This window comes from Kryptolebias marmoratus, linkage group LG1, assembly GCF_001649575.2.
Source record: "Kryptolebias marmoratus isolate JLee-2015 linkage group LG1, ASM164957v2, whole genome shotgun sequence".
NCBI lineage: Eukaryota > Metazoa > Chordata > Actinopteri > Cyprinodontiformes > Rivulidae > Kryptolebias > Kryptolebias marmoratus.
In genome coordinates this window covers 7,469,237-7,485,586 of record NC_051430.1, presented here as the reverse complement: position 1 = coordinate 7,485,586, position 16,350 = coordinate 7,469,237, and the positions used below count along the sequence as shown (strand labels likewise).

Sequence of the window (16,350 nt, the reverse complement as noted above, 5' to 3'; positions counted from 1 at the left end):
TGATAAATATGTTGAAATCTATGGCGTGTTTTTGTACACTTGATGTTAGATTTTAATAATTTAACAGGACCAGATCATTATTATTAACAGAGGTTAAGCCCTCTTTTTCCTGACTGTATGTTCAGTTAAAATAATTTAAAAAAGAATAAACGAATAGCATTATACACAGATGAAGTGTGTAGTGGTGAGAGACTTACACAAGTTAACCTGGAAACACAAACTGTTAATATGATGAAAATAACTGGTAGGTAATTTACATTATTTACACACAGAGGGTTTTTTTGCGCTTTGATGTTCTTAATAGAAGCACTCCAAAACACCTTAAAGTCAAATTTATAGTATAACCTTGAAACAGTGACATATAAAGTACCTTATATAGTCCTCTGCCTCACAATGATTTACTTTATCATACTTACTTCTTTCATAAACCTCTGGAGACAGAAAGCAGTGCATTCAAGCTCACCATGAAAACACAGAAGGTATTCCTCTTTCTGCATACTGCTGGCCACCTGCATGATGGCGATGGGGAAACTGTGAGAAGAGGCTGCGAACACGGCCGAGGCCAGAGACACGTCGTTTTTGTCCAGGAACTCTGCAGAGGATGAAGCAGAACAGTTACATTTGTGTTTCCCTGTGAAGAGACTCTGTCACCTTTATCCTGAAGTCCAGTGAATATAGACTGTGTTGTCATATTGTTTCCTGAAGGCAAAAAACACAATCTTTATTTGTGTTTGTACCTTCAAGCACATACTGCTTCATTTCAATCTCGTAGAACTTGTTGGTGCCGATGATGATGCTGTAACTGGTCAGATAGATGCAGCTGCACGGCTCCAGAGTTTCAATTTCCTAGGAGACAGAAGATTTTAAGGTGGAATAAACACAAGCCTGGCACTTTATTTTTAAAATAAAAAAAAACAGTTTTATGAAATAACACTATATATATATATATAAAGTAGATTTACAGTACTGTGCAAAACCTTTGAGTCATCCCTCATTTCTTCAGACTTTGTTTCCAAGGAGCCAGACTTTCCCAGAATATTTTAAAGTAGTTTTGATCAGTAGTTCTTCAGGCTTTCTGGGGGTCTTTTAAAGTTTTTGGGTGAATTTTCATTCAATTTCAGAAGAATGTGTTTTATTGTTGTTGTTTATTTTTTAAGTCCCTTTTCTGTCTTATGAATCATTCATAAAAATGCTTTTAAACTCAAAGGATAAACTAGTGTGGTGTTTACACCTAACAAACAACTCAACAACAACAACAACAACAACAACAAAAGTGTCTTGAGGTTCATTGTTATTAGCAGCCTATTGCAAATTTGTTCTAATATTTAGTTGAATCCCCAAAACACACTAAAGATAACACAGTTTGAGGTGTAAAATGTTACGTTTTAAGACCAACAAGGTGATTCCTAAAGAGTTCTTAGAAAACTTGACACACAGCAGAAGATCAGCTGAAGGGAGTGATGACTCCCTCAGATCCTGTTTCAGGTCTTTGATAGATTTATTTTTTTCTATTTCCTAAAGACATAATTTTTAGATTCTGTCCATCCGCTGCAGACCATATAAATTGGAGCATGATAATTCTTTTATCCGGCACTTGAATGCTATCCTCATTTTTAAGCACAAACTACACACTATGCTGTGATGGTCAACTACAAAGACTGTTCAGAAAATAAGTGAAAAAGCAGCAAAAGTCTAGAGTAAAACACTGAAAGACCTTCAGAAATCCTGGACAATACTGATCAAGACTACATTAGGAGATTACAAGTAAATCTGGCATATTGGAGGAAAAGTATAAAAAAAAATTCTAGGGGATTTAAACCTATGCACAGTACTATATGTAAGTCACAGACTACAGTGTCCTTTTGTAGGAGCACTAATCTGCATCGGGCCATTTATCATTTTTTCATCTTTTCTTTCTAATTCTATACTGATGATGTCCTCATCCTAATGGAATGCATTTTTTTTATAAACAGCCCATCTACAATGCATTTGGACTCATTTAAATTCAGTGTAAACCCTGAAATGGCTCCATCTCAGTCATTTATAAGCACTCCAACCTGTGATTTAGACTAAAGTACATGAATATGCAGAACTCTGTGGAGAATGAATAAATCTCACCAGCAATAAACCTTTTACAAAGACCACATCTAGTAATACAAACAATTATGTAAGAAAAAAGGCTTTACTTTTAAAATCTATTCATTTAAAGTGGCTTTGATTAATAGAAAGTGTGAAAAGCTTCTCTGATGCACATACCAAAGTATTTCATTCATTTTGAAATCATTTTTTTCCCCTCTTCACCCGATATCTTGTTTCTCAGCAGGTCCCACTCACCTTACGGATACAGTATTTGTTAAGATTGTCATTGTAACGCAGAACGGTGATTTTGTTTGGCATAGCAGCACATATACACGGCCCGTTGTCTACCTGCAAAGAGAATGCGCAAATGTTACAGAGTATCATCACATCTTCCCATAAGACTTTTTATCCAAGGATTAAATGACAACAAATCCAGCAGAGGGAGCTCTTCCTGCGGCAGTTCAAGAACTTTAACCTTCCACATGAGCTGTCTGTAAAATCTGCCATCATCCAGTCTGTCCTCTGCCAGTCTTTCACAGTCTGGTTTGGCTCAGCAACCAAACAGGACAGAAACAGACTGTAGGGGACTATCAAGATTGCAGAGAGGATCACTGGTGCCAACCTGCCCTCCATGCAGGACCTGTACTCCCCTAGAGTGATGAAACGAGCAAGTGGTATCAACAGAAATCCCTAACATTCACAATTCAAGCTCTTCTCTCCTCCAGATGGAGCTACAGATTGCTGTATGCAAAAACCACAAGAGTCAAAAACAGTTTTTTCCCCCGGTTGTCAGTGTGCTGAACAGACATGCTCAATACTCATAATGCAGTAATTAAACATTCACTCATGCAAATAATATTGCATCATCTTTAGGCTTCAAACCTTAACTTTCTGTTCATAGGGATCTATGTTTACTTATGTTTTATATCTTCTTTGTCTTCTCATGTCTGTTTATGCCTAGTCATATTTACCTACAGCTATTTTTCTCCATACATATGTTCAGTAATCTGTTAGTGTTTTTTTTTTATAATTGTGGAATATGTTCATGTGCAATAAGTGCCTAGAAGAACAAGAACAAGTGAGACTGGAGTCAAATTCTCTATATGTATGAAACATACATTCTTGGCCATATAAACCTGATTCTGATTTAGATCTTCCACCACCATGACAGAACTCTATAAAAAACACACAATCTTCTTTGCCTCAGGTTTCACAAAGGAGACAAGGACATACCCTCCCAGCAGCAAACAGATGGCAGCCTTTCACTGTCTCAAAGATGTAGGGAGCCAGTTCAGTCGGGCTGGGCAGGTGGGACTGAGCCAGAGACTGCTTCACTCTCTTAATCTCCACCAGACACAGCGCTCTCTCATCCCCTGCAGCACATAGACAGACGTTATGTTCCCATACAGACAGATTAGACTTTTCTATGTTTTGATCCTGCTTTTTGTTGCTGCATCATGTCACCAGGTCCTACAATTAGAGCAATACAACCTCGGACATACACACATTCCAGTGTGTTGTTAGATATTTGACAAAAACTAAACCAAAGTGCAGAAGTTGTGAGTGAAAAACTACCCTGTGATTTAATATCTTGTTAAAACTTTAAGCAATAACTCTAAATAATTATCTACATCAGTTTCACAGATTGTTGTAAAGGAATTTTGGCCCACTCTTCTTTACAATGTTCAGAGCTGGCCGAAGACAAAAGCCACTGCTTGGGGGCCCCAGACCAGCAGAGGGCTTCCAAGAGCAGGCTTAGGCTTTTCTTGTTGACAACTGAAAGTTACCGTCATTCACTCACAACATGTCTAACAACTTCTTTGTTTTAGAAGTTCTGATTCCATTTTACAAAACTAAATCACATTGCCATGTTTTTTGTAGAAAGAAGAGGTTTTCTCCTGCAACTTTTCTGAACAAGCCATACTTGGTCAGTCTTTTTCTAAGCGTCCTCTAATGAACTTTAACCTCTGACCTGCTAACTGAGGCCTGTAGAATCTGAGATGGAGCTCTTGGGGTTTTTGCAGCTTCACTGAGCATTGCACATTGTCTGATTTTGGGGTGAATTTGCAGAAACGTCCACTCCTGGGAAGATTAATAACTGTTCTAAATGTTTTCCATTTGTGAATAATCTATCCTACTGTACAATGAAGGACTCCAGATTGTTTGGAACAGTCAGTCTTAATTCAGGTTCAGTCATTTTATCAGTTATTTGTAACTTCTGAAATTTCCTCTTTTGATTTCATGACATTTCTGACTTGAACTATAGCATCTAGTAAAACCACACTAAAAGTCTGGACTCAAATTCTCCTTCCTGTTCATCATCCTACAGAAAACGACAAAGTGAGACATCTTACCAACAATCATCAGCAGTTTCTCCTGCTCTTTGATGATCTGGATCTGGAAAACTGACCCTAGGCCAGGGATGTGAGTCAGGGAGTTCTTAATAACATTCAGCGCATACAGACCCTCTTCAGATCCCACAAGAACAATCTGCATCAAAACAAAACAAAAAATAAACCAAAAATAAGAAAAACAACAACTGAGCATGATTTAGGTGAGCTTGGTGGGATATAAACAGGAGAGATTTGTGGCAAATCTTGGCAGAGAACACTGAACACCTGCTCCATGCTCCACCTTCTTCATAAATTATTCTGCTTTGAATAAAACTGATACTCTACTAAAGCAGCAAAATAAAGAAAAGGGTTACATGATCAGATAACAATAATGATACTGTTTCTAAAATATGCTCTGATATTCTGGAGAGGTACCTGATCTGTGAGAGGAAGGGTGCAGTTAATATCCAGCCTGTCGTCTCCTTCCAGTTTCAACAGAGAATTTCCAAGGAGCTTCTGAAAGAGTACGGAAAAAAAAAAAACAAGCAGTCAGCCGCATCTTCATCATGACCTTGAAGGGAGGAAGGCAACAGTAGACCAGGACTGAGGGAGCTATGCAGGTTCACAGGGTCAGAGGTGGAGCCAAGCCACAAGTCAGTCTCATGGTTTAAGTTTTTTGGTTTGTTTGTTTGTTTTTGAGTCAACTAAACAGTATACATATAAGTAAGTATACAAACTAAATTGTAAATAAATTATTATTTTAAAGATTAGGATAATTTTACTGAAAATACAAAACAATCTTCAAGAAATCTAAGATAAGAGGACAAACTCTACAGCCATCCTGTTTTAAGTACCTGTAAGTGAGAAAAGTATCGGAATGTGCAGAGTTAACAGTAAGTTAGAAGTTAAACTCAGGTGTTTTCCATCAGTAGGATGAATCAGAGACATGAATGTGCTTCCTGTTACACTCAAAGCTGTATTAGTCTGATCTGTACAACCTGTCTGTAATACGGCGAGAATACGAACATTTCTGAAGACCTGAAGCTGTTGATGCTGCCCATCGTGTTCTAAAACCATTTTTAGAGAGTTTGAACCTCCCAAATACACATCCACACAGATTGTGTAAAACAATTGTTACCACTAACTGGTTATGGTCAGCCAACAAAGACTTGTAAATGTCTGCAGGGTCACACAAGAACCCAGGAAATGCAGCTTCCTTTTACACAGGCTTATGATAATGTTCAAGCTAATGATCATGGGTTTGCCATCAGAACATTGACTCAAACAGTGATTTGTATGGCAGGACTGCAACAACACTGATCTCAATAAATTATTTAAAAAAAAATATCTGAACCTGCCTGCTCGTTGCTGAGGTATTCACTCTGAACCTGCTAACCTAAACTAGGATGTTGATAAATATGTGAAAAAGGTGTGAACTTGTTAAAGGTATATTATGTTAGAGACGATACAGAAAATATTATTCTCATGTTTAGATGTGCTTCAATCAACCATGAAGCTATAAATGTAGCTAAGGTTGATGCCATTTAGAGAGTGACTTGTGTCTCTCAGCAGAGACAAAGTAAAGAGACTTGAGGTTCATTCTGAGGGTACTGTGCAGAGGAGCAGCAGAGTAAAAACCCAAGCAGGTAAAAACCTGCATTCTGATCCCTGGTTCTCTAGACAGCTAGAGTACCCAAAGATGATCAGGCATCTTAGTGAGCAGTTTTACATTCTGGTTACAAAACAGTATCTTTGTTGAATTGACAAAATCTTTCAGAAGGAGCAGTCACAGCAGGTGAGGTGGAAGCAGGAAGTAAACTAATCAAGCAGCACAATGACACACATGCAGTACTGAGTGCTTCAGCAGAGAGTGTGTAGACCAAGGGTGGGCAATCCTGGTCCTCGAGTGCCACTATCCTGCATGTTTTACTTGTTTCTCTGCTCCAACACACCTGATTTGAATCAATGGGTGATTAACAGGCTTCTGTAGAACAAGAAGAGGTAATTAAACCATTGAATCAGGTGTGTTGGAGCAGGAAAACAAGTAAAACATGCAGGATAGTTGCCCTCAAGGACCAGGGTTGCCCACACCTGGTGTAGACAGTCATGGATAAAGCAAACCCACCCTCTTTCAGTTTGAAACTTGTATGTATTGGGACATTATAAAAAATGATATGGTCCTTACCAGGTTCTGAAATCATTCAAATCTAACCTCAAGTGAACAAAAACGCACAACAGAATCCAACATGCCATTATTTGCTAAACAAAAATGAAGTCAAAACAGAAAACCTGTGTTTGATAAACTAAGTCCACCCTTCCTGCTTCCAGAGGATTTAAGAGATTCAGTCTCAGTCAGGAACTGCTGATCAGATGTGTTGATGAACTGATCATCATCAGTATGATCACCTCTATAAAAGCAGGAGTTTAGTCAGGTTGCTGCTCTGGAGCTGACAGGTGTGTGTTACCAAAATGTCAAGAGTAAAGTCATCAACAATGACCTTATAGAAGCAACTACTGCTGCCCATTAGTCTGGGAAAGGTTAAAGGTCATTTACAAATAATTTGGAGTCCATTGTTCATGTGTCATTAAAGAAAGAATTTTCACAAGTGGAAAACATTTAAGACAGCTGCTAATCTTCCCAGGAGGGGCCTCTTCTATCTAAAGGCAGCACAACTTTAGTTTGCATCATTGCACCTCAGTAAACAATATAAGACATCTTGAAGACTAAGTCCTTTTGGACAGATTAGACCAAAGTAGAGATATTTGCCCATAATTCCCAGCACTTTTTTTGAAGGAAACGATCAGCATATCATCACAAACACCTGATATCACCTTTCAACTATGTTGGTGGAGGTGTGATGGTTTGGGCTCCTTGCAGTCATTGAGTCGACCGTGAACTCCTCTGTAGACCAAAGGACTCTGGGACCTTAAGAGCGCTGAGCAGAAACAAATGTCTGCAAACCTCAATGAACTAAAGCAGCTTTAGAAAGAAAAAAATCCCTACAATCATGTGATAGTCTGATAAAGTCCTACAAAAAAACAACTACTGAGTTATTGCTGCGAAAAGGTAGTTCTACAAGCTGCTGCATCATGTGGTGGACTTAGGTTTTTAGACACAGCTTTTCTATTTTGACTTTTTTGTTTAATAAATAATAACATAGTGGAATCTGTTATTCGTTTTTGTTCACTTGAGATTTAATTTAAATAGTTTCAGAACCTGGTCCAGATATGCTCTGAAAAAATCCTAGAACTGAAAGAGGATTGATTTTTTTCCCATGACTGTATGTGGATGTATATATGAAAGGCCCTTAATCTACATCTCTGTAACGCTTTACCTTTACCAGAGGTGACAAAACCATTTGTCTGTTGGACACAAGAGCCTATTCGTGTAAAGAAACCCAATGGTGCCAACATAATAAAGCAAATGAGCAAAACATGCCCATATACCAGACATACAGTGTGATATGATGAAAACGCAACAAGTCAGGATGGAAGCGACAGAGAAGAAAAAGAGCAGAGGAGAGAAGAAGGGGACAGTTAATGACACATGTGAGTGAATTTTGATGGCTATGCATTTAAACTTAAAACTTGAATCTTACAATGACAGCAAAAAGTAAATCTGTTCGTCATGAAAAGCCCCCAGCAACCTGAACATTGTGGTTATTGCCTTCGAAGCAACAGTTATCTGAGAGCACAGTTCTAAAAGTTTATGATTTGCAGCAGCAGACATTAAGGGCCCAGAGAGGCCTGTTTTCTCAACGTGCCAGCTTCAGAAATACTCACTGCGTCAGCCTCTGCTTTCTCCCGTGAGGCTCGCCCCCCGGCGACCACAGACTCCATTACAGCCACCCAGCGCTGTTTTTCTGGAAAACTGGGTGCCATGAAGTAGACAGACTGACCAGGCCAGCAGGGTGTGTGGCAACGGGACTCCAGCTTCAGGACATAGGGAACATCTAACACACACACAGACGATTAAAACAGGCTACACTTCAGATTTCAGGTCACTGTTTATTTTTAATAGACTTTAATAGACTTGTGTTTTTAAAGAAAGAATGAAACAGAACTAAGGTGTCTCTACAAGCTGCTGGATCAAGGAAAGAGACTTGAACAAAACAGACAAAATATCTGAACAAATAGAAGGTGAAATCTTCCATAGGATAAGAAATCAGCACAAGGATTTATTATAAAGAAGGATTTGTTAATGTGTAGCTCAACCTATATACAGTAATTCTAACAACTGGAAAACAGATAAACTTTGTGCCTACCAGACTTTGCAGTGTTCGGTAGCTCAGATGCTCCCACTGCTCCATGAACCATTACCTCTCCATCAGACAGACACAGGTCAAACTCTTCCAGTGGCTTCACAGATTCTGTAAACAGAGGTTAGTGACTAGTAGCGGTTTATTTAAGTATGTGCAAATTACCCAGTCAGGTTCAAGTGTTACCTTCTCTGGGCTCTATCTCATAAACTGACACTTTAGTGCCATCCAGGACGATGTATTTTCTCTCCCAGCCCTGGCCTCGCTTTCCATTCCTGTCAGCAAACAAGGCAACCTCATTACAGTCATGCACAGATCTCTAAATAGATCTTTTTTTTTCTTCCACCAAATCTTGCAGCTGACTTATTTTAGCCCAAAACATGTGTAGTATCAAACAGAAAAAAATTAAAGGGTGTCTGTATTGAGCGGCTAAGGTTTTGCAAAGGTCTACGGTGTCAGTGTGTCCATAGCTAACCTGGGTTGTTTCATCCAGCCCTCGAGGTGCATGTGTCCACCGGCCTCCTTGAGCTGTTGACCCCCTGAGCTGCCTTTGTCTCGACACAGGCCATCAGAGAGATGCAGGGAGCAATCACTGGACATGCCGCATGTCGATGGAAGGTAGGCCGAGCACTTTGGGTGGCACAAAGCGTGACATTCTGAGGGGAAAAAAACAAGTTAAATAAAGAGAAATGGGATCCATGGTTGCAGCGATTCTTATATAAATAAACAAGAACATCAACTACTATTATTATCAGGTTATATAAAGGTGATGTTGCAGATCATTAGGTTTGGCTTTGTCCTGCCGGATCTTTCTGTCACTCACCAAGACAAGTTGCTGCTTGGCGACCAAAGTGAACAGTATCCAGACACACAGTGCACTTGGCAGCTCTCATGTTGAGTCCCACTGTGAACCGGTGAGGGGTGTTGTGGTGCAGCACCCTCTCCCTGTCTCTGTCCCTCTGACTGTCCTTCAAACGACGACTGTACTCTGAACAGAGTCGGGGAACACAGTGAGGACAGCTTCAGTACGTCTGTTTCTGTCAGGAACGTCCAACACCTCAAAACGCCATCATGCTACAGAAGAAACTGGAAGATGTTGAGCAAAATGCATATGCAAGTTAACTTTGATAACAAAAAAATGTGTAAAAAATAAAAAAATACTGATTTTTATTAGTCTTGTTACTTGTGCCCACCCACTTCTGTATTTTAAAGGTATTATCCAGTTGGTATAAAATTTATATCTAGTTTTACTTTCAAGTCTTTTTACAAATTCAACAATATGTTAATGTAAGGTTGATAACTACTGTATATTAGATATTTATCTAACCACTACTTTAGGGTAGTTTTGGCAAAGTTGTAGGGAGGTCATCTTCCAATCAGAAGATTGTGAAGTGTCTGAAGTGTCCTTAGGCAAGACATTGAACCCTGCCCTCTATAGGTTGATCGGTGCTGGAGTGAGAAAAAAGTGCTGTATATAGTGTGAACTATAATGTATAAAATGAAAAAAGCACTGTGTGTGTGTGTGAATAGGTGAATGAGAAACATTGTAAAGAACTCTACAGAGGTTAAAAAGGCACTTTATGCAATTGCGGTCAGAAATTGTTGATAATCTTTCACTTTGTTGTTGGGAATTGACTTTATAAAACCTATTAGACTGATGGGCAGTGACAGTATCTTCTCTAAAGTCATTGCTGACATTGTTCTCTGGCATAGTGTTGACGCACATCAAACCGCCAAAACTTGAGCTTTTAAAACTCGTGCACACTGATGATGAAGATAATCAATACATTAGATCAGCAGCACCTGGCTGATACTTTCACTCCAAAATCTTTGGAAGCAGCAAATGTGGACTATTTTTATTTATTTATTTATTTTATTCTGGCTTTGATTTTGCTTAATAAAAAAATAGCATAGAGTATTTTGTTCTGCACGTTTGAAGATCGATTTGAATGATTTTAGAACCTGAAAAAGACCAGATCTTTTCTATTATATACTGATACATAAAAGCTAGAACTGACAGAGAATGGACTAGCTCAGGACTGGTTGTATCTACATCAGGTTATCATTAGGGATGGGCATTTTAAACAAAAAACACTTCCAATTTGTCAGTAATATTAGATTTTTTTTCTTGAATACTGTGGCAGCAAAGCTCAGCTCACCCATGATCACACTTTCCACTTTATAATCCTTTCAAAATAAACTACAATGATGTGGGTGTGCTTTTGGTAGGTGTTGTGTAAAAAAAAAGTCACAATGACTGGAAAAGCCCTGTTAGGAAACAACTTGGTAACAAATAAGCAACAAATAAATAAACAATAAACAGTTGTGAAGGTTGCATTAATTCTTTGATTTTGCCCATTTTAACTAGAGCTTGAATATTCAAAAAACACTATCCATAGTTACAATCACATCAAATTTAGCTGACAATCACACATGCTTGACATGTTTGATGTACTCTTATCTATTAAGTAATTAAAAAAATATTACTGGATAATACCTTTAGTTCTGAATGTGTGTTTAAAGGCTTTGCAGAGTTTATCGTACGCCACATCTCTGTGTATGATGTGAAGTTCAGGTGGGATTATAACAGAGCAAGGTTTTTGCAAATGACACTGAGCAGCAGCAACCAAGGTCAAAATGCTGCAGATTTCTAAAGCTTTGCACTGAAGCCTTTTCAGCTTCATTTGGCAAACATGGAGGGACCTGACATTTAAAATAGTGCAGAGCTTTCAAAATCTGGCCTGCCAAAGATGTGAAGGTGGCAAAAGGAGAAAAGACAAGAGATCAAACTGTGGAAATCACAACTTTGGACAACTTACTTTCAAAAGTGACTCTCCTTCTCTCTGAAAGGTGTGTAAAAGAGGATAGTAAGAGCTTCATGAATGATTAACTGAAATATAAATAATGTGAGTTTAGTTTGATAGTGTATATGTGTTGCTAAGGTATGTGTTTGGTTTAAGGTTTTCAGAAGTGTCCTGAAGTGAAAGAAGTTCAACATCAGTGAAAATCCTCCTTCACTCACCCTCAGGTGTTGGGGTGTCCTTTCGGCGTCCTGAGTTGGAGGGTGCCAGGCTGGTCGGGCCCTGCTGGTGCTCAGGGGACTTCACCATGGCAGACATGATTATCTGCTGCCTTGCTGTGGCTGAGTTAGTGGTGCTGCCATGATCCTTACACTGGAGAGCTGAGTTTGGAGTCATTAATTAAACTTGCAACACTTGACTGTTTCACAACCTTTTTTAAGCTCAGAATGTTTTTGTTGTTCATATATAATAAATCATTAAGGGTGCCAATGAATAAGAACACTTTTTAATTTCTATTAATATATATATTAATATAATCCAAAGGTTTCTAGTCTCATATTATTGCACAAAAAAGAGTCTAGTTCTAGTTTCCAATCCATCTTAATAGAACTCTAAAATAAATCAATGTTAGAAACCTGAAAGGTTTTCACTATTGTCTAGGTGGTGGGATGGCAATGAATTGAGAAAATCTTTCCATTCAAGAGAAAGCTGCTTTGACTGTATGCTATTATACGGTATATTTAGTGCATGATGAATGCATATTAGATTGCATAAGTTGCTGTAGGGCAGTCTCACCTTCTTCTCTCAGAGATCGCAGCTCATTTCTCATTTTCTGCAGAGCATCTTCCAGCTCAGAGCAACGAGCACGCTCTTTATCCAGAGCTGCCTTCATGTCGCTGTACTGCAGAGGCACTGGCTGGATGGGGGGAACAGGGGACACCTGGCTTTGACTCTGATTCTGACCCTGTGACTGGGCCTGAGCGGCCATGGCAGCCAATAGGTCCTCTCGCCGACGCCCAAAAAGACCCTGAGAGACACACGAGCAAACAGAAGCAGAAATTCACACTGTGGAAAACAGGCCATGGTAGATTCCTTCTTTTTTTATTTCTGAAACATCCAACTCATTTTTTGATTTCAACTCGTCTTACTTTTTTCTTCTTGGAGCCACCATGGGCCTGGGCCTGAAGGAAGTCTATGAGTTTGGTCTGCTGGGTGATGGTTCCCTCCATTTTCACCTTCTCATGAGAGTATACAGCCTGCAGGTGGAGCTAAGTGAACATCACTACTGCCATGAATTTCTCCTCAAGTACTTCACTTTACACAGAGGGTGACAGAGAGACAGAGAGATAGATGGAAGCAGAGGGGGGATGTTGTATGTTGTGAAGTAAAATAAGAGTGTGCGGGGGTTTGGTTTTCTGTGGCTCAGAACAGTGGGGAGAAAAACGAGACTGAGAACGAAACAAAGATTTACACTTAGTTCATCACTTACACGTGTCAGGGCTGCCTGGGATCGCTCATTTCCCTTATCATCTTTATGTATGTGCTATTTCTGAATATTAGCTAATGTGCATGCATATGCATTTGTAAAAACACCTGGATATTCTCCAGCTGGTATTCCAGGTCAGTCCTCTCAGTTTTGAGCAAATCAGTCTGGTCCAAAGCATCCTGCAGCCCCTGGGTCAGACGGAATATGTGGCTCTTTTGAGCATCCAGCTGCTGCTGCAGTTTCTCTTGCTGTGGATGAAAATGTTATATTACTGTCTGGATGTTGGGAGGTTGTGCTTCTTCTTTATTCCTTTCAGTAACAGCTCCAAGTGAACCTTACAGCATGGTTTAACATTTTGGCTTCCACTAATCATGTTTTATTTGTTTTTTTACTTGTTGCAGAAATGTTGATCATAAAGTCAAAATATGACAAAAAATTTAACAATTTTTGTGAATAATGAGTTAAGGTAAAGAGTTAAGATTGGTGAAATGTGAAGATGTGAAGCCACTGTACTTCTTCCAGCAGTCTTTGCTTCACATCCCGCTCACTCTCTAGCTTTTGCTGCAAGCTGCGGGCGTTCATCTCCAGCATGGAATGCTTCTTCTCCAGATCATTTAACTGAGAAGCAAAAGAAGTAAGGTTTGGTGTGGCACTGGTGACCAGACAAAGGTAATATGATTATTCAATAATGTGGAAACTCTTACTGTGTCTGCAAGGCTCTCAGCTTTGAGTTTCTGGTCTTTGAGGGCCTGTTGCAGAGCCAGGATTTCAGCTTTGTGCTCTTTGACTGCCTGTTCCACAGCCTGGCGAGACTCAGAGCTGCGTTGCTCTGCACGAAGCCTGAAGCATCAACACAATCTTTCTTTATATTTGTTGTTTTGAGCCTTAAAGGACATGTTCTTCCAGGTTGTTCATAATTTTTCTGCTGTTCTGTCGAATACAGACTGGGGTTTAATGTTAAAGGTAAGGACACCGTTTCTGTATGTTATAAAGTGCTTGTAGCGCATCCAGTTTTGCCCTGTTCTTTCCTGCCAACAATAACTCAGAAAACAACTTTTTTTTTTTTTTTTGCTTCCAAGAATACCTTTCAGCAGACCCGAGAGAATACGCCTAAACTTGTTGCATTCAGTATGTGTAGGCGGAAGGACCAGAAGTAAAAACAATAACAAATGAAACACTTGAAGAAAAAATACTTATTATTCCAAGAATTCATACATTTGTTTTAATACACACGTTGTCTCATGGCTATTATATCCTAAAATAAAATAAACTAAAACCTTTGACGTAATTTTTATTACATGTGACCTAAAACATGTTAATATGTTTCTAATCTTTTTGGTTTAGTTTGTTTTAGTAACAAAGATCTAACACACAATATGAACAGGACAAACTAGCTGCCTACTTCCAAAGCACTTTAGTCACTGGTGTGCTCACAGTTGCAGTGATTCAGTCTACATGAGTGTATCACTGTCACCTGTTCTGTTTCTCTGTGTCCAGCAGCCTCTGTATCTCCCTGTTCCTCCTCTCAGCCTGGCTCTTCTCCTCCTCCAGTGTCGCTCTCCAGGCTTCCCATTGTCTCTCCTTCTCCAGCAGCTCGTCGTTCATCGTCTCCAGCTCCAGGACCTGTTCCTCCAGCATAGTGCAAGTGGTCTTCAGTGTCTCCAAGTTCTGTTCAGAGCAGAAATAACACATTTACAGAATACAAACTGCATTGTATTGTATTGTATCTGTATTTTAAAAAAATTAATCACATTGAAAAATGCTGAGACAGTATGGAAAATGCACACTATTAATGGTCAGATGTTTCCATCCACTCATCAGCATAAATGTCATATTTATTTGCGGTTTTTAATGATTTGTTTGAACTGTTCTTTTCTAGGGTTGAATGATTGTACAACATACAACTTCAAAAACATTTTAAAACAAGAATTGGGTGCACAGGTTTGAATTTGTTGTGAATTTTCTCTAATCCACACAGGCTCAACAATAAACACATGGGCTCAAATACAGTATATACATACATTAACCTACATCTTTTAATAAGTGATGCTGAAAGTTCTTGCACGTTTTTTAGCTTGCCAAGCCCTATTTACTTATTGTTAGTGATCACGATGGACTGCAGTTGGTAGATTCTCTGTGACAGCTTAAAAATGATTTGTTTGACAGCACTTATTGGATTTACCAACACTCAGAACAATGAGAAAGTCTAAGGAACTCAGGGAAAATCTAAGAAGGAGAAAAAGAATTTTGTTAGGAGGTTCAGGAACAACCCAGTGACCACCAAGACTTAAGCCTAACTGTCACAGTCCACTGTTCCTGCCACGCCTCCTGCTCACAGATCTCAGTCCCAGTAACTTTCCACAGCCTCTCTGTTCATGCCACGACTCCTGATCCCATGCTACTGCAATCAGCCTCATCATTTCCACCTGACTCTCACAGTACTTAAGCTCACTCTCCACACCAAGCCAGTGCCAGATTATTGAACGGTTCATGCCCAGTAGATGTCCAGCGTTTCTTCACAGCCAATGCCTGCCTTGCTTATCTCGAACCCTCGCCTGACCCTTGACTCTCGTCTCCTGCCTACTCCTTGCCGGATACGTCCTCGGACTCGGATTTCTGGTAACTGACCTCGCTTCCCCACTCTGGACATCGCTTTCTGGATTGTACCCTTTTGGATTTGGCTGCAGCTCTCTGACCCACTGGCTCTGACCTCTCGCCTGCCCCCTTTTTTTTTCTTTTTTTTTCTCTCTGCTCCTGGTGGAAGGCAGACGTGTTTCTTTTCTCTCTGACTTCTGTACTGCCCCCCCCCCGCCATGTTTTCGGAACTTCTTTTTTACATACTACTCCAAACATTTTTGGAACTATGGATCTGGTCAGCTGGTCTCAACGCAATTGATCAAATTTTCTCGATGGGAAGGCTGATCAAAGGAGAGCCAGCTTACTCTGAGAAGACATTCTTCGCTGGATACACATTGGATTCCTGGAAGCGCTGGAATCCTGTTTGTCTATCGAGTCTGTCTGTGGAAGACGTGGAGGATCATTACATATTTGGATTTCTGATAACAGGATTTCTGCTGTTTGGATTAGGCAGTTACCTGATTTATTGTCAAATTCGTTTGATGGGTTCGGCGATCAGCAATCAAACTGTGTGGATTCGAGAGTCGAAACGCAAGTTGGATGAGATCCTTTTACAGGACCGCAGACTGAACTGCGTTTCTGGAACTCATGAATAATATGGGTTACATCTTGAAGAAAGTTGCTTCGCTCGAAACAGGCGAAATGGTCCTGGAATTTGGCTGTTTTGGATTCGCCATTGCGAAGTATCAGCAAGACTTTCAAGGCAGACAAAAACAGTCTGCCTGAACCAAAACAACTACTGCTTGTTTGTGAAT

General features: G+C 39.7%; 1 protein-coding gene across 5 annotated transcripts in view; it reads right to left on the bottom strand.

Moving 5' to 3' along the window:
• Positions 1 to 16,350, bottom strand: part of LOC108235002 (citron Rho-interacting kinase) — a 66,648-nt gene that overhangs the window by 5,443 nt on the left and 44,855 nt on the right. For 2 of the 5 annotated variants that reach the window (XM_017414694.3, XM_017414697.2), the window contains 19 exons: positions 14,433 to 14,626; positions 13,663 to 13,798; positions 13,472 to 13,576; positions 13,066 to 13,206; positions 12,621 to 12,740; positions 12,268 to 12,499; positions 11,694 to 11,852; positions 11,491 to 11,514; positions 9,495 to 9,659; positions 9,147 to 9,327; positions 8,858 to 8,946; positions 8,678 to 8,782; positions 8,196 to 8,365; positions 4,848 to 4,928; positions 4,434 to 4,569; positions 3,313 to 3,452; positions 2,335 to 2,427; positions 738 to 846; positions 464 to 592 (listed from right to left, as the gene is read on the bottom strand). In XM_017414694.3, coding sequence (XP_017270183.1) covers positions 464 to 592; positions 738 to 846; positions 2,335 to 2,427; positions 3,313 to 3,452; positions 4,434 to 4,569; positions 4,848 to 4,928; positions 8,196 to 8,365; positions 8,678 to 8,782; positions 8,858 to 8,946; positions 9,147 to 9,327; positions 9,495 to 9,659; positions 11,491 to 11,514; positions 11,694 to 11,852; positions 12,268 to 12,499; positions 12,621 to 12,740; positions 13,066 to 13,206; positions 13,472 to 13,576; positions 13,663 to 13,798; positions 14,433 to 14,626 — 2,509 coding nt within the window. The remainder of the gene's footprint in view (positions 1 to 463; positions 593 to 737; positions 847 to 2,334; positions 2,428 to 3,312; positions 3,453 to 4,433; positions 4,570 to 4,847; positions 4,929 to 8,195; positions 8,366 to 8,677; positions 8,783 to 8,857; positions 8,947 to 9,146; positions 9,328 to 9,494; positions 9,660 to 11,490; positions 11,515 to 11,693; positions 11,853 to 12,267; positions 12,500 to 12,620; positions 12,741 to 13,065; positions 13,207 to 13,471; positions 13,577 to 13,662; positions 13,799 to 14,432; positions 14,627 to 16,350) is intronic. The other 3 variants (XM_017414695.3, XM_017414696.3, XM_017414698.3) reach the window with 3 other exon arrangements.